Below are 24,303 nucleotides of genomic sequence, written 5' to 3'. Positions count from 1 at the left end.
GATTAAATATCTGCTCTTATCACATTAATTGATTGTTCAGAGCTCAATAGACTCTATTGAAAATGCTACATGCAGCAGGGATAGGGGAGAAAGGATGGAGGGATGATGGAGGAGTGATATCAGCTCGGAGGAGATAAAACGATCAAGGGGGTCTTCTTCTTCTTCTGTGGCTGTGTGTGTGTGATAAGGAGGAGGAGGAGGAGTAAAGGAGGAAACTATTACCAGCCAGTAAAGTTCTTGTCATCCAGCAGGCTTCAAGCTTATTTATGAACCAGGTATGAGGTGCAGACTTCATTAAAACTCTTTATTTTTACGCAAAATGAACTCTCCTGCAGGTAAACCAACATTTAGATGCGCAATTACGCGCGTTTAAATCAGAATCACAATCAGGTGTAAGAGGTATACACTAGGAATTTGCTTTGGTTTTATTGGTGCAAGTTAAACAGTATAATAACAAAAGATAAATGTGCATATTTCCAATGCATTTGTAATTAGATAAAGATTTTGCAGCTGCAGCAGGGATAGAGGAGAAAAGGATGGAGGGATGATATCAGCTCCGAGGAGATAAAACGATCGAGGGGGTCTTCTTCTTCTGTGGCTGTTTGTGTGTGTGATAAGGAGGAGGAGGAGGAGGAGGAGGAGTAAAGGAGGAAGGGGAGGAGGAGGGATGGAGGGAAGGGAGGAGGGCCAAGAGACCCCGTCGCGTTTTGACCCTCTGAAACCTCCTTCCACACCACCACCATCACCACCACTCCTCCTCCTCCTCCTCCTCTCCTCTTGACACAGAAAACACCATCGCTCACTCGCAGCCGTGACATTTTACCAGCCTGTCTGCCGTACGTGGTGCTGCGCGGACATACAGCGAGCACAAGGAGCCAAAAAGGGAAAAGGGACGCTTTCTCCTCCGCAGCACCAACAACCACCAACCACCAACACACCGAGCATCCGACGGGCTGCAGCCGGAGCGAGAGGCGCACTAGGCGGAGGCGAGGCGCTGCAGGACACCGCTACTTTCACCCGGTTCTCTGGACTACACCGGACACAACCCGAACAGGACTGGATATTTACCTCTCGGTGGGACATTTTTACACCATGCATGCACTGGAGCCTCAACACCTTTAGCCAGTATCGCATTTAATAGGCTGCAAGCTTTTATTATAGCGTTTATTGCCTCTAAGTGTATTATAAAGCATTAAGCTCATATCCACAATACAAAGATATCAATATCAATAAAATCTCTAATGTTGTAATATAAGGGAGCTCTGTTTTCTATACCACCGCCTCGTGTTTTTGTTGGTGTGCATCATGTTTACAACCTCAGTGTTTATTATAATAATAATAATTACTTGTGTTTCCAGGGTGACAGAAGAAGCTGGACTAACCGAGCAGAGCATCACCATCTCCGGTGTAGGACTCGCTGTCGAGTCGCATGGAGAAGAGGGTAGGTCTGCTGGTTTCTTCTTTAATGCATGGGAATGGTTCAGACCTGATGGGAAAAACAGATAATATATATCAACCATGCAGGGAGAAGAGGAGGTAATTAGAAAAAACAAAGCATCATAATGGGACCATATGTTGGGGATCCTCTTTGCTCTGCTGGCTCTCTGGTTGGTTGTATAGCAGCCATACTGAACACAAGGCCCACTGGAAACAGACTAGTGGACTGTACTAGTATGAAAACAACAGTGCCTTCTTTTTGTACTGCAAAACTATTAAGAAATGCTCTCTCTTCATACACCACCAAAAATGTCTAATTGTAAGAGCTTTTCTGGTGCTGCATGCAAAACAACTTTAAGGAGTCATAATCCCTACACTGTAAAAAATTGCTGTTAATTTACAGCAGGATTTCAACAGTATTAACCTGTTATTGCTAAAAACAGTGCTTTACTTTTAATACAAAAGAAAACCTGTTAAATTACTTTAACTGAACTATAATGCATTCCTAAAAAACAGCACTTTACTGCTGATCAACTGTCTAAAGTATCATCAGTAACAGTTTCATGCAGTATTTTTTTTAATTCTGGGACCTGATCTGCACATGTGAGGCTTGTACATTGTACATGATTGTAAAATCAGTGAATTAGCTTTATTGTTCTTCACTCACATGTTGTTATGGTTTGCATTCTGTGCTTGTAACCAGCTAGAGACAGACATTTTGGGAAAAGTGTCAACAAGTCTATTATAGCCTTTTTCCTAACAAGTGCCTTTAATTGTATTCAGTGTGACTATTCCTATGTCTGTAACCGGCTAAGTCTATTCATTCTATTCAAGATAATGTAAAAGAAAGGTGAAAAACAGCTATACAATGTATCTTCAAACAGTTAATTAACTGTAAAATACTGTGAAAATAATAAAAAAACAGTATTTTTCATTAACAGTACATAAATTTCAGCGACAGTATTATAATGTTAATTTTACAGTAACATAAAGGCAACCCTGCTGCCAGTTATTTACTGTTATTTTACTGGGAAATTCTTAACAGTGTATAACTTGGAATCTCTTAAAATGCTTTACAAGGAACTGTTGATCTAATATCTCATCCTGCCCTTAAGAGTAATATGGATTTATTGTGCAATGTCAGTGAGGCGTTATGATGGCACACATAAGGGTTAGAGTGGTGTAGGTCATTCAGAGGAGATGGAGATGCAGCTCTTCAGCTTGTAAAGTAGGTGAGTTTATTTGCTACAGTGGATCAGAGGCATGATGGAGGAGAAACAGGCTGATGGACAGCATGCAGGAGAAGCTCTGAGTGGAGAGAAGAGCAATTAGAGATGTACAGTGTGGAGATAGAAAATCATTGCTGTATGAAAACAGAGCAGAGGAAAGGTCAATAGGCTGTAGGCTGCAACACACACAGAACCAACTCTACCAACAACAGCTTAAAAACAAATTGAAATAAAGAATCAAGTAGTTTTGTGCTGTTTGTTTAAAAATAATAATATATATGGGTATATACTGGTCAATTCTACAGCCACAAGTTTTTTAAAACTGATTACTGGATGTTAAAAAAAGAGAAGTATGCATGTTATATTTCACTGAGCCATTCAACTTTATATTCTATTTTGCACAGTAATAACGCTGCATGATAAACTAAAATCTTTCTCATGGTTAAATTTAAAGAAAAACTAAATGGAGTTTTGGTCTAATGCGTAATTGGAAACATGTTTGGAGCGAGTTTAAAAAGTGTTTAACTCACCGTGGTTTTGTTTTATCTGCTTTAAATGCAAGAAGAGACATGTATTTTCTAAACTTCTACCTGCAGCCAAAACTACTATTTTGCATAGTAGGTGAGTTTATTTGCTACAGTGGTTCAGAGGCATGGTGATGGAGGTGATGATGGAAGAGAGAAACAGGCTGATGGACAGCAGGAGAAGCTCTGAGTGGAGAGAAGAGCAATTAGAGATGTACAGTGTGGAGATAGAAAATCACTGCTGTATGAAAACAGAGCAGAGGAAAGGTCAATAGGCTGCAACACACACAGAACAAACTCTACCAACAACAGCTTAAAAACAAAATTTAAATAAAGAATCAAGTAGCTTTACTGCTTGTTAAATAATATAAATGTACTTTCTGGGTATATACTGGTCATTGACATGTGTCTTCTGTGACATTTTGTCCACATGCATATCCTCTTACTCTTTTGACCTTTTTTTTAATCAATTTGAATGTATTCTTGGTTTAATATCACTCTACAGTCATAATCTGTCATTTTCTTTGTCTTTTCACACTGAAATAGTCCTGTAGTCCACTACAGTGGATAATAAAAATAAAGTTTAACAAGCCTAAATTGTTAAGATTTTCTTTTTAACCCTAAATAGGAAGGAAATCACAACACTTTAACTCGGTTCCCAGGAGGATATACTGGTCATTTCTACAGTCACACGTTTTTAAAAACTGGTTACTGGATGTTAAAAAGGAGAAGCATGGATGTTATATTTCATTAAGTCATTCAACTTTATATTATACTATTCTATTTTGCACAGTAATAACGCTGCATGATAAACTAAAATCTCTCTTATTCTTTATAAATTTGAAGAAAAAACTAAATGGAGTTTGGTCTAATGCGTAATTGGAAACATGTTTGGAGCGAGTTTAAAAAGTTTTATTTTTATGGCACTGTGGTTTTGTTTTGTTTTAGTCTGCTTTAAATGCAAGATGAAACATTTATTTTCTAAACTTCTACTTGCAGTCAAAACTATTTGTTTTTAAACTATACAGGCAGCTTTAATAAATGCGTTTTAAATACTTTGTATTTATAGCAGCTTTCGCTCGTTTCGTTCCAACTTTATGTTGTTCTCAATCTTGTTTATTAAAGTGCAGAAAAAAAACTACGAAACTTAAAGTAAATTTACTTTTAACTTTCCTTTTTCCTAAATCGACGCACTGAGAAAAACGAATGAGTTCGACTACATAGTTTTTAATGTAAAAAAGAAGCATTAGTTTTAGATAATAGTTATTATAATACAATTAAATGTAGATAGTTAAATAGACCCGTGCCTTTCTATATTGATTGTAAAGGTTTATTAATTCAGTTTTTACTAATGTAATGTTTAAGTCCAATATAAATCCAGTTCTACAAAGATTAATGCTGTTATTACTGCATATGTGCCTGTTGGGCCTGTAATAACTTGTCTGCGTTGGTTTAAATAACACAATTAAAACTTGTTGTCCTGCCATCTGAAGCCTGTTTACCAGCTCCGTGACCTTTTTTTTTTTTTTTTTTAAAAAGAGGGAAAATTCTTGGAATTTGTCATCTCGACTTGCGCGCTTTGATCCGCTTTGACGCGCAGAAACCCGAGAGGAGCCGCGCGTAAAGAGAGACGCGCAATCCGATAGCGGTGATTGTGTTAATAGCCAGTCTCCATAAAAACTAGAAGGTGTCCCGGACCAGGGCCTCAGAGCCTCAGAGGATCAGAGCAGGTGCTTTCTGTGATCCCTGTGGCCATATGGGACTCTGGAGTACAACAATTTGATAAGCCGTTTAGGACAGTGGTGCCCAAAGTGTGGTCCGGAGACCTCCAAGGGTCCTGCAGAGGGGGGACAGTGCATGCACATGAAGAGGGATAATTTAATTTATCTTTTATTTAATTCCCAGAGGGAATATGTAAGAATAAGTGCTTTTATGTTGTGTTTCACTGCTGCTGTCTCACCACTTACAATTTAGATATTTAACAACAAACATAATTTTAAAATGGACACTTTTGGACCAAAATCCTGTCTGTGAGTCATTTGGAGTTCTGACTGTATTAAAAAAGTATACAAAATAAATGGAAATATAGTTTTAATTACTGCAAATCTGAAAGAACAAATATAAAAAGAGTGCTGTTATCTGCAGTCACACACTTCTGTAGTAGATCTCAACCTCTTGTGGTAGCCTGCCTGCCTGCCTATCTGGGGAATAGCAGCACAACTAGGCTAAGCAGATCATAACTTTTATAGTTTGGTTGAAATAACACCCAAGTGAAAGGTGTCCATGCCACCTACGGCAGGTGCTGTCTGTCTGTGATCCCTGTGGCCCCTGTGAGACGGTGACTGGAGTCCCTTTAATCCAGCAGAAAGAGAACAGAAGCAGATCTGCTGACCTGAGCAGCATCACCTCAGAGACACAAAGCTGCAGTGAAGCACAAATGAGCTCAGTAACACAGAGACAGAGAGAGAGAGGGAGAGAGAGGGGGGAAACCAGGGAGTCAGACATGTATATTCATGATGCTATGTGTACAAGATGCTGTATCTGTGCGTGTGTGTGTGTGTGATGGCGTGCCATATGTGTGTCTCACTCACTTTGTTGGTGTGTGATCAGTGCCCCAGTGAGGCTGTCACAGTGGGTTGTGAGGGACGTCTCAGCACGGCTCCTGTCTAGTCTGAGTCGAGGAGGGAGGAGACGATATTAGCAGCTACAGCTCGCCGTGTTTCTCCACAGATCTCATCTCCCTCCTGTCTCGTCTCCTCTTCTTCTAAACACCAAACACCAGACTTTCCAAGAACTAAGAAAACAAAGAGAGTTTTCCTTATGAGGGACTGGGGGGATATTCAGACACACACACAGCTGGATTGTACAGTACACAGAACAAGGCCTGCAACTAACAATTATTTAAATTTTTCGATTAATCGATTAGTTGTTTGGTCTATAAAATGTCAGAAAATGGTGAAAAATGTCGATCAGTGTTTCCCAAAGCCCAAGATGACGTCCTCAAATGTCTTGTTTTGTTCACAACTCAAAGATATTCAGTTTACTGTCATGAAGGAGTAAAGAAAACAGAAAATATTCACATTTAAGAACCAGAGAATTTAGACTTTTTTTCTAAAAACCCATTAACTGATTACCAAAATAGTTGGCGATTAATTCAATAGTTGACAACTAATCGATTAATTGATTAATTGTTGCAGCTGTAGTACCCACATTCGAGCTGAAGCAATTAGTTGATTAACTGATCTCTGGATCAACAGAAAATTAATCAGCAACAATTTTGATAATCGTTTATGTCTTTTTTAAAGCAAAAATGCCAAAGATTCACTGGTTCCAGCTTCTCGAGTGTGAATATTTGCTTGTTTTCTTAGTTTTCTTTGATAGTGAACTGAGTATTTTGGGGTTTTGGACTGTTATTCAGACAAAACAAGCAAATTGAACATGTCAACGTGGGTTTTGGAGCTATAGACCAATCGATTAATCAAGAAAATAATTGTCAGATTAAGCAGTAATGAAAATAATAGTTAGTTGCAGCTCTAATACACACACACAAACACATACAACACTAAGTTCTAATACTAAATACAAACAGTGCTGCAGATATATAAAAGCCCAGCAGCAGCAGATCTCTGAGTGTTATAGTCCAGTAAGCCGAGTCACTGAAGCCGCCTGACAGCTAATAAAATCACAATAGATTTGATGTCAGACAGGCACAGATGTCGAACGTGTCTCATGTTTTCTGTCTTTCCATCTAATTGTGTTTCCAGTATGAAGAGCTGGTGCACTACTCAGGGTCGGAGGCCATGTCGTTGGGGGGGTACGGGGACGACGTCAGAACGCTTCCTCCCCCACACTACGGACCCGCCATCCCGGACTCCCTCAAACACCACAAAGACCAGATCTATGGGTGAGCATGAAACCCTAGACGTTGTGGACACAAATGATTTATGTCGCCTGTTAGTTGTTTAAATTATATTTACACTTCTAACAAGTTAACATACAGTTTATATTTGTGTGCTGAATATGAAAATACATGTGATGTGTTAACAGCTGTCTGCTTCATAAATACTGAGCTATAAAGTTTCCTCTAACCTTCTGTGAATGTATCGTGTGTACTCTATATGTCAACTGTTACTGTGTTTATGTATAGTATGTTAACTGTGTATGTGTGTGTGTCTCTGTGTGTGTCTGTGTGTGTCTCTGTGTGTGTTGTGTGTGTGTGCAGTCACCCACTGTTTCCACTGCTGGCCTTAGTGTTTGAAAAGTGCGAGCTCGCCACCTGCTCCCCTCGAGACTCCGCCTCCCTCTCAGCCACCTCCCACCTCCCCGGCATGACCAATCACAGCGACGTCTGCTCCTCTGAGTCCTTCAACGACGACATCGCCTCGTTTGCCAAGCAGGTGAGTGACAGCCCGTGAGAGCCAATCACAGAGCAGACGTCTATGAAAGGCAAATTTGTAATTATTATTATTATTTGTATATATTGTTGTTCTTGCAGATCCGATCTGAGGAGCCCATATTTTCTACCAATCCTGAGCTCGACAACTTGGTATGATGAGCTCTGAAATCACACAAGAATATGAACACGCTTTTTCACAATGCATTGTGGGATATGTGTTTATAAGTAATCTATATTCTCTTCTCCACAGATGATCCAGGCCATACAGGTTCTTCGCTTTCATTTACTGGAGTTAGAGAAGGTTGGTGGCAGAGAAGCTTTTATTTTGACACTTTTTGGTGAATCTTACTTTTTAACTGTTTTTGACATCCAGGCCTTGTATGTAAATCGCTAAACAGCTCTATAACCATATGCTGTTTGTCATCAAATTAATAAACAAGTCTTTCTGAATCTTAACAAAGTAAATTTAATCCGATGTGAATTATTATAACTTCACATTTGTTCAAGAGTTTCAAAACCGCTGATGGTTTTTAGGGAATCTTTGCATTTTAATTTGGAAATCTGGGAAGGAAACTTTGGACCACCATGGGATCGTATTTCGGAAAAAAATATGAACGGTAGTCAACAATGAGAGACAAAAAAATTTTGGATCCTGTTTGAATTACGCCATGAATCACACATATGATGTTTGTCAATTTAAAACATCATTTTGCAAGTCAAGAAAGTGTCAGTTTGTCGTAGGTTTGTCGAAGTATCATTTAGTTTTGTGAAACTGCTCAGTGAGCTACATTTCTTGTCTCGCACAATATACGTCACCAAAACTAGCTAGCAAGCTAACTTATCTATGTTTTTTATCCAGCGACTCTTTTTATCAGCCAGGAAGCAAAAGAAGGAGCGACACCCGTTGCTGGTGTGAGTACATCCCAGTAGGAAACACACAGACATCGTAGCTTCAGCGAGAGAGGGTGTCGCAAAAACACACATATGATGTTTGTCAGTTTAAAAGATAATTTCGCAAGTCCAGAAAGTGGCAGTTTGTTGTAAAACTGTTGAAGTATCAGATCATGAAAACACGTAATTAGAAAGACGATACACCCAAAAGTCGTGTAGTCTCTCTCTGAAACTACAATTCCTGTGTTTCATACTGGGATGTACTCACTTGAGCAATGGGTCTTATTCGTTCTTTCGCTTCCCTGCTGGTGTCGCTGGATAAAACACATCAGGTAAGATAACGGTTCATTTGTGCGTGGAACATAGCTACTACGTTAGCTAGTTAGCTAGTGTTGATGACGTATATTGTGCGAGACGAGAGATGTAATTCACTGAGCGGTTTCACACAAAACTAAACGATACTACGAGAAACTGTGACTTTCTTGATTTGCAAAATTATCTTTTAAATTGACAAACATCATATGTGTGATTCATGACACAATTCAAACGGGATCAAAAAATTATTTGTCTCTCGCCGTGGACTACCATACATATATTTTTCCGAGATAAGGTCTCATGGGAGACACCGGAAGGGGAGGGGCTTAACCTCTCTATTAAAGGAAATGTTCACAATTCTTCTTTTAATGTCCAGTTTGAACCGCAGGAATGATTACAGACTGCTTCAATGTACATATGGACATGTGTATATTGTTTTAAGAGAAAGTTGTGAAAATGTGAACCTCTCCTTTAATGTTCAATGTTCACAGCACTCCTACTGTATGAACTTTTTAGGCACCGACTAGGAAGTGGTGTTAACAGTATGCACTGATGGATGTAAATCTGTTTCTGAAGGTGCATGACCTGTGCGATAACTTCTGCCACCGCTACATCACCTGTCTGAAGGGCAAAATGCCCACAGACCTCATCATGGACGACAAGGAGGGCGGCTCCAAGTCGGACGTGGAGGACTTCACTGGATCCTGCACCAGTCTGTCGGAGCAGGTGAGACAGTAACACTGGAGGAGAGACAGTCCAGCTGCATCCACTGGATGTCTGAATAGTGACCAATGTGTGTTGCATGACTCCGTGTTCTCTCACCTGCTGGGAATCCTCCATCTTCCCATCCCTCCACGTCCAACCTCCAACCTCCTCTCTGTCTCCTCTCTTCCTGCAGAATGCATCGTGGTTACGGGAGCCGGATGAATGTGCCACTACTCCGCTGGGAACGCCGGGCACCTGTGGTCTGCCGTCACACAGCTTAGCAGACAACTGTAGCGACATAGGTACACACACACACGAAATACTGTAAGGGAGAGAAACCACTGCACTGTATCAAATATTAGTAAAAAAAAAAAAAAAATTCTGTCTGAAGTTGAGATCGATTGAGAAAATAATAGACAAATTAATTGACAATGAAAATAATCGCCCTACCTGACAGACACTGAAACAGTCCCTGAGATATATATATAATATGTGTGTCCCTGCAGGTGATGATCTGGACGGAGGAGGGGGGTCCCCCAGCACAGGAGACGACGACTCCGACAGAGACCGGAGGAACAACAAGAAGAGAGGCATCTTCCCCAAAGTGGCAACAAACATCATGAGAGCGTGGCTCTTCCAGCACCTGTCGGTGAGAGAGGACTTTAAATTATTACATGGGCTGTCAATCGATAGCCCTAGTAATAAAATATTTAATCTGTTCAAAATGTACCGTAAAGTGAGATTTGTCAAGTATTTAATGCTCTTATTAACATGGGAGTGGGCAAACGTGCTGCTTTATACAAATGTATGTATATATTTATCATTCAAAATCAATTAACAACACAAAACAATGACAAATATTGTCCAGAAACCCTCACAGGTACTGCATTTAGCATAAAAGATATGATCAAATCATAACATGCAACAACAGCTGTCAGTGTGTCAGTGTGCTGACTTGACTATGACTTGCCCCAAACTGCATGTGATTATCATAAAGTGGGCATGTCTGTAAAGAGGAGACTCGTGGGTACCCATAGAACCCATTTTCATCACATATCTGGAGGTCAGAGGTCAAGGTACCCCTTTGAAAATGGCCATGACAGTTTTTCCTCACCAAAATTTAGCACAAGTTTGGAGCGTTATTTGGCGTCCTTTGTGACAAGCTAGCATGACATGGTTGGTACCAATGGATTCCTTAGGGTTACTAGTATTATGTCAGTATCTTCACTCAACCTCCGAAAGATAGATTGCGTTAATGCGTTAAAGAAATTAGTGGCGTTTATACGAATTTGAGTTGACGGGTTATTATTGCGTTAACTTTTACAGCCCTAGATATTACACTTGAAACATTGAATTTGCAAAATAATTAAAACCATTCTGCAGAGCCAGTGGTGTAGAGGAGGCTATACGCAGGTATATGGGGTATACCCACCTCTTTTTCTGGCGGTTTACAGTATACCCACCTATCAGCCAAAAAGCCATTGGAGTGAATAGGAGAGGATACCTACTTCCTCCTCGGTATCCTACTCATCTATCTACATACAGTAGCTGCCTTGTAGGCCTACATCCACCTCATCAACGACCACTACACCACCGTGCAGAGCTGAAACAAAGAAAGAAAAGCTGGTGTCAGAGAGACTAATTACTGAAAGAGAGGATTTAGCGAGAGGCAAACGTTGCTGACAAGAACAGACAGAGAGGGGAGCCGAGTGTGTAATGGAGGTCAATTAGATGAAATGAAAAATCAGGGGATTAAGTGATTATGAGAATATGCTCGCTGTTGAATAACTGTGGAAGTGATAGAAATGGAGTGAGTAATTGTTGGTGAGGTAATTAGCTACTAAATGAGGCAGGTCAAATGTTGCTTCACTCCAATTATTACAGCAGAGAGAGATTAACGCTGAGGTTGAAAATGTGAATTCAGATGGAAGGTCATCGGTATTCACACTGAGATTTCTCTCACTTGCATTGTTTCGTTGTAGATTTAAGCTGACGTTACATTATGTCTGATTATTCTCTTGTTGATCCACAAGCATTTACCAACATGTTTGTAAAATAAGCTTCACTTTCCTCTCCCAGCACCCGTACCCGTCTGAGGAGCAGAAGAAGCAGCTGGCCCAGGACACAGGACTGACCATCTTACAGGTCAACAACTGGTCAGTGCACTCCCAAATCAATACACTAATTCTAGCCCTGCAGCGTATCAATAATCAGTTAAACTGTCGTGTTTAAATGTAGAGCGTCAACTTTCAATTTAACTGCACGGCTGTTGCCACATCAATAACATATCGGTGTGACAGCGTGGTGCAGAAATGAGCAGTATCTATATTTTATAAGTCCTTATTGTGCATTTTTTGCACAAATAAATGTCTGTTAAATTAAAGGTCGCACCTTTACAAGACTTTTGGAGAAGACTATAATCTAGTTTATTAGAGAGATGAAGAAACACACTGCTAAGCACTTTTTTTCTGAAGCTGCAGCACAGTAAAATCCACTTGCTCCATGTTCATAAAACAGAATAGCAAATCAATATCCAATAATCAGATGGTTTACTGACCCTGTTCACTCCCCAGGCGCACATATATCTTCACCCACATACACAGCACATTTCCATGCAGCTGATCAATTACTTCTCTCTGTACCTCAGATATTGATACAGAAACACATAGAAAACCAAATTATGGAGTTACATGTTAAACAATAGATTTTATAATCTGATAACATAGATGTTTTTATTTGTTCCCCTGCTGCAGCACACACACAGACAGAGTGACCCGATCAATCAATTATCACAGAACGATCGATACCTGTTCTGCCCTAACGTTGATTTACTCTGCCCCCTGAAAGGGTTAAGTGGTTGTAAAATGGAAAAGGTTAATAGTCTCCCGGTCAGCCTTTTTCTTCATTAACGGCGGCCACGTCCATCTCTCTCTCTGTTTTTATGTCTCTCTGTGTGCAGGTTCATCAACGCCAGGAGGAGAATAGTTCAGCCGATGATTGACCAGTCAAATCGCTCAGGTCGGTGTTTATAAGTCAGTCAGATGGTCGGTCGCTCAGTAAACAACTCTGTGTGTATATTTGTGTGTGACGGTGTGTGTGTTGTCTCACAGGTCAGGGTGGTCCTTACAGCCCAGAGGGAGCAGCTCTTGGGGGCTACAGCCTCGACGGACAGGGCCACCTCGGGCTCCGGACAGCAGGTACAGAAGTCTGTAGGGAAATACCATCCTGTTCTCACTCCCAGGGCATCAAATACAGAGGCTTTGTCAAACGCCGGTATGAAACACACTGGGCGTTCCATTAACTACAATGTAAACCCTTCTGCGTAAACAGTAAACGCTCAGAGAAAGTGCTTTGGAGACGTAGTTTAAAGAGCGAAAGAGACACATAGGGTGGGTGTGAGGGGAGATGGATAGGTCCAACAAACACGAGGCTTTCATCCGTTGTTCGTGTGCTGTGTTCACAACGTCAAGTCACATTTTCACTGTACAAACATGAAGGTTTTAAGCCCAACTATGTTGTTTTTTCCTAAACCTAACTAAGTGGTTTTGTTTTGTTTAATTCACAACATTAAGCATGTGTTTATTGTTACCGAGGAGTCTGACAAAGCGTCGGTATGTGACGAGTTGGGATGAGAACGTGTTGGCTGCAACTAACAATTATTTTCACTGTTGATTGATCTGTCAGTTATTTTTTTGATTAATCAATTAATTGTTTGGTCTATAAAATGTCAGAAAATTGTGAAAAATGTCAATCAGTGTTTCCCAAAGTCCAACATGACAAATGTCTTGTTTTGTCCACAGCTCAAAATTATTCAGTTTACTGTCACAGAGGAGTAAAGAAACCAGAAAATATTCACATTTAAGAAGCTGCAATCAGAGAATTTAAACTTATTTTTCTTAAAAAAACGATTAATCGATTATCAAAATAGTTGGCGATTAATTTAATAGTTGACAACTAATCGATTAATCGTTGCAGCTCTACTATCAGAGTACAACTGATACAAGCTCACAATTTTTTGCAGTTATGTTGTATTAATATTTTTGCAGTTACATTTCACCATTTTCGAGCCAAAAAGAAACGTCACTTTTCAGTGTTTCTTGTAGAATTTCTGATATAATTTACCAGATTTCCATGCAAACTCACTCTAATAGTAATAATAATAACTGGAATCAGAGCATTTTGACTTTTGTTTAGTTAAGAAATTCAAATCGATCAATCGATTATCAAAATAGAGTGCGATTATTAAATAGTTGACAACAATGGAAATGTAAACGTGTCCTCTGTGTCTCCCATCCAGGTCTCCAGGGGATGTCTTCTCTGCAGGGCGACTACCCCGGCGCTCTACTGTCCCAACCCGGCTACCCCCCCCACCCGGGACCCTCCCTCCACCCGTACCCGGGCCCTCACCCCCACCCCGCCATGCTGCTCCACCCGCCGCCACACGTACACCCCGCAGAGCCGCTCCTCGCCCAGGGACTGGACATACACGCACACTAGTTGTGGGGGGGAGTCGGAGTGTGTGTGTGGCAAAATTACAGTATGAATGTGTGTGTGTGAGGTGAGATATGTATGTGTGTGTGTGTGTATGTGTAATGACGCATACTGAACACTATTTAAAGAAAAAAAGACACATTGCTCCGAAAGTTTACATTCCCCACTGAGAGACACTGACCTCAATGTAGCTGTTCCACTCACTCACATTACACACACAGTACACACATACACACACACACGTAGACATAAACATTAACACACACAGTCTGGACCCACAGGTTTAAGCCATACCTCTTCCAGAGTAGAAGTGCTTCCTCCTCTCCAAATGTCTCCACTGTGTCCTGTGGGTGAGACACATTATGCTTTAAACTACACTCCCCATCATGCCTGCTGAACCACAGGAAGACGGTCGATCAGATTGGGACTTCATGGACGTTACTGGATGGGACTTGACCCTGCTGTGAACACGCCTTCGTCACTACTCCCCGTCTTCCTGCACAAAGAAACACACTTACTGTACACACACACCTTCACACAAAGCTGATTTGTTTTCTTATTCTATTTTTATATTTATGTGTGCCACTCCAGGCGGATGCAGCTTCACGTGAGCTTGTTGAAATATTAGTGCTCTTCCTCAGCATGAAGCTAAACACTATGAATGACTTCCAGTCTGCCTCGCTCTCGTACCACTGACCTCCTTAAGACGCCAACAGGTGTCCGTTACCTTAGGATCCTTCCTGCAAAACACACACAACATACACACTACACATTAGCAGCACACGCTACACTGAAAGCCATTTACACACACACACACACACACACACACACACACAGTTTTCTGTAAGCATTTCTAGTACATGTTGTGTGTGTCACGGCGGTGTGTGAGGGGGAGCTGCAGCCAAAGGACTCTTTAAACATTCGGCTCCCTCTCCACTCGGCTCGGACTGCTGACACATTTCTGAATGATGATGATGATAAATACAGTTAAAGTATTAAAATGTTTTTTTTGTAAGACGCGTCGCTGGTCATCTGTTTGTGTGTGTGTGTCGTCTGATTCTACCTACAGTACCGGACAGATTATTGCTGCAGCAGGTGATGGATTTTAAGTTTCTGACAGCAGCACGTCAGTCAATGTGTCTCATTTTGTACTAAACTTTTAGTCATAATGAGTGGCAGCTTTTATAGCAGCTCATGCTCACCATTGAGCTTTTCTCCTTCAGTTTCTTTAATTTGCTTTTGTAATACTAGAATTTCCCCCACTGTGGGACTACTAAAGGATTATCTTATAGCATAGTTTTAAATAGGTTTTCAGTAACTAAATTAATTGTGTTCAAAGAAGTCAGCACCATGCGTACATTTACTTGAGTATTGAGCGTGCAGTTGATAAAAACTGATAAAAATGCAACAAAAAAAAAAGGAAAACTTGCAGATTTTGGTGAGACAGTTCCAGGAAGATCTTGTGAATAAAAGTATTAAATATTAGCAACTGTGGTAGCTTGTTATTTCCTGTTTACGCAAAAGATAAAGCACTAGTACTAACCATTAATTTATTATATAAAAACTGCAAAAACAGCATTGTTGGTTATTTAGTTAGTTTCGTTATGCCACTTATTGTGTCTTGAGCATACGAGTACTACTAACCCAAGTATACTTACTGTAGTATGAACTCCTACATAGGGTTGCTTTCTAATGTATACTATGACGATTAGTTTATCGTATTTTGTATGGAATTGGGACACGGCCAATGTCTAGGCTCTCTGTTTGACAGAAAAAGTAAAAACTGAAAATCAGTTCAGTTTCAAAAGCAGAAATAGACAGGAATTTTGCAGAAATCTGAAACCACAAATACTCAGGTAGGTTCTCAGGTGCTTGATTTTTCTCATCATCTCAGCCCTCAACTTTGCCAATTCGTGTGGCAGGTTTTCTTCAGGGTCTACTGTTATGTGCAATCAACTATAAACATCTGATTTAACATTTCAATTAGAGGACAAACCTCTTGAGATGCACCATCTCATTTTCAAGGGGGTCAATGAAATATATATGGTGTAAAGACACATAACAAATTTCAAGCACCCTCCTCTCCTCACTCACGACTTCCCAAACACAACAAGTCAAAAACAGGCAGCGGAAATGATTAAAAACACTGTGTGTGTTCTTGATTTACAATAATCCATAAGGCCTACCACCCAGGAATATTTTGACTCCTTCATGAGATGTTCAAACACTTTAAATAAACCACCATCAAAGCCATTCACCTTTAAAGGGACTTTTCTTGACGAATGGTGTAATCTTCCTCCTTTTTTCCAGTCGTATGTCACGTCACTCGTTTCCCTCCTCTCTGACTATCTGTGAGACTCTGACAGCGGCCTCCGGCTGCAGCCGCAGTCATCTGTCACACAGGCAGGATTATCACAGTGAGAAGATCTTTCCTTTAAAGGAACAGTATGTGACATTTAGGGGGATCTATTGGCAGAAAAAGGAATATAATATTAATAAGTATGTTTTCTTTAGTGTATAATCACCTGAAAATAAGAATCGTGTTTTCATTACCTGAGAATGAGCCGTTTATATCTACATAAAGAGTTGGGTCCTCTTCACGGAACCGGCCGCCATGTTTCTACAGTAGCCCAGAACAAACAAACCAAACCCTGACTCTAGAGAGGACCATTCATGATTTCACGTCAGCCACCGTAGTTCTCCTACACGCTTGGTAGGTCTCAGCTGGTTGTAATCTCAGGGCTCCTTATGGCTCGTGTATATCTTTTCCAGTCCTCTCATTCTTCTGTCCTATATGTTTATCACCTAAATTAAGGATAATATCACAAACACCCAAAACGTAAACAACCTGTTTTCCCTTCTAATTTCCCTCTTATCCATAACCTTTACCTCTTCTCTGATCTACATCCTTTTAGCCGTCAAACATCCAAAACTAATTCCACCTTTTTCCACCCTACATCCACCCACAGCACCCAAAACACACAACAAACACCGAACACCCTGCCCCCATTTGGCCTGGAGCGGGAGGGGGGTCAGGGGCCAGAGCTCAAACGGAGGTCAGCAGGAAATGGCTGTTCTCCCTAGCACCCAGGTCCTGACCTCAGCACCCGTCCACTTTTCATTTCTCTTTGTCCCTCAACTCTGAGGGCATGTTGGTCAGGACGGGTCCCTCACTTTTACTCTCCACCTCCATTAGAAATGTGGTCACATGTAAAACTATACACACACACACACTCTGTAAATCATGTTAAGTTACGTATGTTGCTTTACCAATAATCTGCTATCTGTTCTGAAACATGAGTCACTTAAAATCTTACAATCTTAAAGAGACAGGAGCTAAAACAGAGCATTTCAGACAGTATGAGAAAAATATTGTGTTTTCGGAACATTAAAGCATGTAAATACGTTCTATTGGAAACCCAAAATACAACAATGAACCTTGAAATGAGCATGATGTGTCCCCTTTAAACATCCAGGATCAGTTATACACAAATTCTGTATTCCTTCCTACAACAACTGAACCTGTTGATCTACTGTATAACAGTGAACTCCATTCATAATGTATGAATATCGCCACTCTTGAAAGATTTTTTTTCTCTGCAGCTATTTGAAAACAACGATCCTAAAACATATGATGCTGCAACATCACAACCAAGGCAGGGTTCTCAGCAGAAAGATCAACAACACATTCATATATCAGTGTACAGCTCTCTCTCTCTCACACAGCATCATTCATAGTCACAGCCTCAGCTTATTATTGGTTCCGACAGATTGCCAGCTTTTCCTCTCACCAACAGACTCCATTAGCCGGTGGGAATTACACTGCATAAAATCTGCCTTTATGTTGACAAATGGAGAGGAGAGGGGGGTAAACAGAGGGGCTTGGATATGTGCGTTGTGTTTCAATGTTTCTGTGGTTAGAAGAGAATATATCCTTATACAACTTCACAAAACAGAGGGGTAACGTTTTGGTTGAATTCTGAGAAGTGAATAACATTTTTGTGGGAAATGTATTTTGTTGAATTGCACATAAGTTGAAACATCTAACTAGAAAGCGAGACATCTCTGTTTATTCCTCTGTGTGTTATTCGCATATCTCCGAAGAGACCCACTCATCTGATCTACTTCACATTTGGCGGGTGTATTGCTCAGGAACCAAGGGAGTGCACTGTCGAATGTGGTGCAGTTCGGCCAGATGTTGGGGCTATAACAAGGACATTTAGGCCTGTAACTTTTGAATCCTAGATTTCAGAGATTGGATTTTGTGAATCTAGACGAATCTAGTAATATAAACCGTACCCATTTGCGTCTATTGCTCATTTTCCACCAATTTGAATTTTGTCCAAATTTAGTTTTTTGCTGCTCTTATCTACAAATGTTGAGCAATTGTCACCAAATTTGGCACAAAACATCTCTGGACCAAGCCGGGAAAATTAACTTTTTTGGATTATTGGTGTTCCTTATAATTTTGCTATAGCTGACCCTCAAAGTTAGCTCAAATGCTGTGGGCAGGGCTTATATTATAAGAAATGTCATATCTCCTGAACGCTTTGTGCTATTGGGACCACATTTGGTAGACATGTGTAGATATGATGTCTGAGTGACCATGGCAAATTTGGTGCCATTTGGCAAATAGGTGGCGCTGTAGCAGCATTATCATAGATCATTGAAAGGACGTATTCTCTGTATGTCTGTGTATGTCTGTATGACTGGCCTTCGGATATCTCAAGAAGCGTTCATCCAATCAACTTCACACTTGGCGGGTACAAGCAGCCATACCACGGTTCTCAACAACACTACAAGCAGAACTTCTGGGGGCCCAGCAATCGGCCCGTTCTGGACGAACACACGGCTCTGAATGGGCACCGCACTAGTTTTGTATAAATGACAACAGCGTCATTTGAAATGAGCTCCGTTGCAGCACTTGTATAGCGTTGGCCCTGTGCTGTGATAATATATACATATATTGCTTCTACACTCCTCATAATGTTTCCATCATTTCAAGACTCCTGCTGGTTTGAATTTGACCATTTGGGCTATTGATGCAAAATGGATACACATGTGTAATGTGAAAACATGTGTCTGCGCATGAATATGTGTGTGCATAAATATATACAATTTCATTTTAACATAAAGTGTGTGTCCGTGGGAGGAAGGGGGGGTGGGGTTACTCTGGTGGTCATTAATCATTCAATTACACACCTGTCAGAGTTCAGACAAGAGGGAGAGAGGGAGGGGAGGGAGTAAAAGAGAGGGAGGGAGGGGGGGGAGAAAGAGAAAGGACTGGGGCAATGAGCAGGAGAGGAGCTGAATGACGGAGAGAGGGAATGAAAAAGGACCAGGAGGGTTTAAAAGAGAAAGAGAGAATGGGTGAAAGTTTTATTGTGTTGTAGTGTGTGAACGAGCCGTGACAGAGGCAAGCTGCTGTGAAAGGCCACAGTAAAGACAGAGACACTTATATGTATCATAGGGGACGAGTGACAGATGAGGACGAGGCCGGGCAGCACAGTAAAGACGCAGTCGCACTCCTGTAACCTGATTTAAGACCAGTACTGAGCTGCAAGTGAAGCAGTGAAAGACACAATGTCAGCATACAAAAGTATATCAAAACCAACCAATAGAATATGCAAAAAAAAGCAGAGATTTAATTTGACATACAAGCCAATTTTGTTTTGTGACATTATGTCTAATAATAATAATAATAATAATAATAATGTTTGTAATGGTTATATTTATTTTTCTTTTCAGAGAAAGCTATGCTCACATACCTTCAATTACTGATACTAATCTTCACATACACATATATATATACATTCACACGCCCAGTGGGTTTTCTGCCTCTTCCTGCACTGTATATTATTCTTTATTTTTTATGTTTGTGTATTATTAAATTGTGCAAAAAAATAATAAAACTATATATATATATATATATATATATATATATATATATATATATATAAACTAAAACAGTATGATGTTTTCTGCAGTTGGTTTATATTATGTGAATGTACTTTACTTTTTGTACTAACTGGAAATGATACAAGACGAGCAGCGGTGGAGAAAATATTAAAGATACTTAAGTAAAAGTAGCAATACTGCTATATGAAAAATACTCCATCACAAGTGAAATCCCTGCATTTAAACTTAAGTAAGATAGTAACAGGTATTATTATGACCAAAAGTAAATGCACTCATTATTCAGAAAAATGACTCCTGTGAGTATTAGATATTACACTGTATTAGTTATTATTATTACTGATACATTAAAGCATCATTTTACTTTGTTGTAGCTGGTCGGGTTTTTTTGGAGGTTATTTGAAGTTTATTTATAGTTTATATAACATAGGGTAGTATCATCTATAATAATGTATCATACAGTATGTACGATGTTTCTAAAGTAGCGCGAAGATTAAACATTATACTGTATATTATGGCCATTCCTACACAGTTCTCCAACCTTGTATTTTGTATGTATATATACAGTAGCTACATACTTCTGGGACATTAGAGCCAAACAAAAATAAATAAAAAATAAATAACTGAATAAGATAATAAATAACTAAATAACTAAACCTTTCTGAAAAACTGAAACTAAAACTTGCAAACACACACTGAAAACTAACGAAAACAAAAATGAAATTAAAAAGTCAAAACTGTAATACAAAGTACATTGTTTAACCCTGAATTGTATTGGAGTAAAAATATAAAGTACCATGATATGGCAAGTACCTCAAATTTGTAAGTACAGTACTTAAGTAACTTAGTTACCAGTGAAGACGAACAACAACAATCATTGATCAAATTTTGTTCTGATATTTTATACATCTTTTTTTCTGAGATTTTTTTATCACCAAAATCTGCATGTTGTTGCAAATGTATCTGTTTATTGATATGTAATGGTTGTTTTTCTTTATTTCTCATATGGACACTGAGGAAAGTAGTGCCACTGTACATTTGTACTGTATGTTTGTCCTCTCTCGGTCTCCTTTTTCTCCTTCTACACAGTATATGTTGAAGTGTTTGTATATGTGAGCAGCCCCCCAACACTTAATCTCCTGTGTGTGTGTGTGTGTGTGTGTGTGTTGCAGTCTCCATGTTTAGCTGCAGTACCTCAAACGCCTAAGGCCACAGCCATCTGTGCCCCCCCTCCTCCTCTTCCTCATTTCACATGCACACAAATACACACTCCTCGTCTCCTCTGTGCCCCCCCTCCTCCTCTTCCTCATTTCACATGCACACAAATACACACTCCTCGTCTCCTCTGCGGACCCCCTCCTCCTCCTCCACCACCACCACCACCGCCATATATCTAATTTATGACCGTGGTGAGTGCGTTACACACACTCATGTATGCATAATATATCATGTGTGTGAAAGAGCGGTGTGTGGGACAACGAGTGTGTGACGCTGCGTACCGGCCAGCATATAGTCTTGACCACAACTCCTTCCTCGATGCTTCTCTACATGTTACTCTGTGTGTGTGTGTGTGTGTCCAATAACTGTGTGATCCATCATGAATCAGTGTGTTTCTTCCTCCAGATCTGACAGCACTGATAAAGTGTGAGACGAGAAAGGGTGTGTGTGTGTGTGTGAAGGCCCAGCTGTTTCTAGGCTTGACATCCACATGCAGGCAGAATGCCAGATGTCTCATTAGGCAAATTTGATTGGCTCGGTCATTTAAAATGCAGCGATGATACAGTTCCATATGTGTGTGTGTGTGTGTGTGTGTGTGTGTGTGTGTGTGTGCGTGTGTGCGTGTGTGTGCATTAACATAAGAGGCCCCCCTGTATAACTATTTACATGTGTACACGCCCGATGTATGTGCATCTATTAACTGTTTTGTTAACATTTGAATTTACAGGCTGTTAATAGTAACGACAGCAACATAACTACGTCAAAATCGTTATGATAGGAAATCGTACTGGAAATTACAAGAAAGAATTACTCAAGTGAAATAGATGAAAGCTGTTGCTACTTCACTTCCTACAAACAATATTTGTACATTTGTACATCCTATTTGTGTTTTAACATGAACAGCTCCTTCAACTTCCTTAAATGTGGTATTTTGGAGGTTTTTTAAAAATAACTTTTAGTAGGGCTGTCAAAGTTAACACAATAATAACACATTAACGCAACTTGCAATTTTTAGGTTTTAAAGGGCATGGCCATTTTCAAAAGGGTCCTTTGACCTCTGACCTCAAGATACGTGAATGTAAATGGGTTTTATGGGTACCCACGAGTCTCTCCTTTACAGACATGCCATGCAGTTTGGGGCAAGTCATAGTCAAGTCAGCACACTGACACACTGACAGCTGTTGTTGCCTGTTGGGCTGCAGTTTGACATGTTATGATTTGAGCATATTTTTTTATGCTAAATGCAGTACCTGTGAGGGTTTCTGGACAATAATTGTCATTGTTTTGTGTTGTTAATTGGTTTACAATAATAAATATATACATACATTTGCATAAAGCAGCATATTTGCCCACTCACATGTTGATAAGAGTATTAAGTATTTGACAAATCTCCCTTTAAGATACATTTTGAGCAGATAAAAAATATGTGATTAATCGCAATGAACTAGTTTTTATCACTTCTCGAGAGCGTCAACTGTTGCTGCTTCAACTAACACCGTAACACCTTTAAAGGCTTCACTTGGCTACTTCACTTCTTTAAATTCAACTCAGTGCTAACTTGAGTAACTTTTAAATGCCTCAGCCTCAACTGCCCGTTCAACTCTCTTCAAAGTTCAGCTGCTGTTCAACTGTTGTCCATCAGTTTTCAACTCAAATCCTTTCAAAGCCATTCACCTATCAGAGCTTCATCTTTATCTCCTACGTGCAGTCCTGTTGGTGCTGTGGTGAATTAATCCAGATTTTACTCTTTTTTGTTGTTTTATATATATATATATATATATATATCCCACAGTACAAATACAGTAAACAGATACTTTATTCCATAAATTAAAAATCAAAACTGTATATTCTGCAACCTGTACAAGCTGCACATCTCACATGAGGTGTAATGCTGCTCTCTAGTGGTCCAACAGGAAGACAGATATTCATGATGCTTTGGTGCTTCTTGTGAGGCACTCAGTGAGCTTGTCTTTGTAACGTCCTGATAAACATACAAAGAAGGAAAAGCACATAAATAAAATGCAAAAGCTGAAGGGGAAGTTAAACTAGTGTGCCGAGGCTTCGGAGCGCGTGTCGAGTAATCCAGGAAGTTTCCTGCGATGCGCGTGTCGAGGCTTGTATCGCTTTAGACCAATGACGTCATTGATGACATCCAATGGCCATACCGCTGACTGGTTCATGAAGTGGTTCAGATCTTCACTGGTTCAACCAATGCCACTTTCCAGAAGTGACACAGAACACTAATATTACCCCTCCTGCAATTATTATATTATATTACACTACACTACAATACAATTATTGACCAAAGGATTGGTTTACACACATAAGATGCATTACTCACAAAACAATTACAGTTTATTATACATGTTATATACTCATAATATACTTACTTAATAGACATTTTATTATATATGATATATATATATATATAAATTGATTATATGGTAATTTTTTTTCATTGTTTATAGTCATTCCCAACAGCCTTTACTGGCTCTAAATACAGTATACCACAGATCTGTGGTCCCAGTAGACCACAACCAGCACTGCTCCCAGTAGACCACTAGCACAGTAGCACACCAAAAACCGACAAACTGACAATAACCTGATATTTTCAGGTGGATTTTCATTTAATTCTCACTGTGCAATATAATTTTCCATTTGTGCAATTTTGTTAATAGTCTGTTTATTGTCAATACTGTATATACTGCTCCTATTTTTATACTTGGTTCATATTTTGTTACACTTTGTTTAGCTCTTTTTTTTTTTACTGTGTTAGCTAATGCATCTTGTTTTTTGCACTATCCCCTTTGCTGCTGTACACTGCAAATGTCCCCACTGCTGGACTAATAAAGGAATATCTGATCTTATCTTATCACATGGTTAAGATCATATTTGTCTGTTTTACACTCTTTGACCACCAGTTGGTTTCGTGAGCACATGAAGCCTCGAGCAATGAACCCTTTTCCGAACCAATTTGCTGGAAAGCTTCAAAGCTTCATGAGGCTTCATCTCGCCATCACTAAGTTAAAAAGCATTATATTCAATAAGGAAGAGCTTAGTGATCATGTTACCAAAGAACAGAAACAAATAGAAAAGGCTTTATACAAAGGTACCGTGGTATCATTAAAAAAATGTGACTGATTAGTCAAAGCTTCATTTATTGATTGATTTTTTTGGCCAC

The 24,303-nt window shown here is 39.8% G+C and overlaps 1 protein-coding gene across 1 annotated transcript; it reads left to right on the top strand.

Moving 5' to 3' along the window:
- Positions 1–700: 700 nt before the first annotated feature.
- On the top strand, positions 701–14,988 carry meis3 (myeloid ecotropic viral integration site 3). Its single transcript, XM_037776135.1, has 13 exons — positions 701–1,074; positions 1,359–1,441; positions 6,955–7,094; positions 7,413–7,587; positions 7,686–7,736; positions 7,837–7,887; positions 9,369–9,518; positions 9,691–9,799; positions 10,004–10,146; positions 11,577–11,653; positions 12,457–12,515; positions 12,608–12,694; positions 13,795–14,988. Exons 2-13 carry the CDS (start codon positions 1,430–1,432, stop codon positions 13,992–13,994), a joined length of 1,254 nt encoding a protein of 417 aa, XP_037632063.1. The 5' UTR covers positions 701–1,074; positions 1,359–1,429; the 3' UTR covers positions 13,995–14,988.
- The last annotated feature ends 9,315 nt before the right edge of the window (positions 14,989–24,303 follow it).

This window comes from Sebastes umbrosus, chromosome 7 (assembly GCF_015220745.1).
Source record: "Sebastes umbrosus isolate fSebUmb1 chromosome 7, fSebUmb1.pri, whole genome shotgun sequence".
NCBI lineage: Eukaryota > Metazoa > Chordata > Actinopteri > Perciformes > Sebastidae > Sebastes > Sebastes umbrosus.
This window is presented reverse-complemented; position numbering and strand designations above follow the sequence as displayed.

Coding starts and splice junctions, on each gene's coding strand:
- meis3 (XM_037776135.1), top strand. Junction 9,800..10,003: donor AGACAACTGTAGCGACATAG/GTACACACACAC, acceptor GTGTCCCTGCAG/GTGATGATCTGGACGGAGGA. Junction 11,654..12,456: donor ATCTTACAGGTCAACAACTG/GTCAGTGCACTC, acceptor CTCTGTGTGCAG/GTTCATCAACGCCAGGAGGA.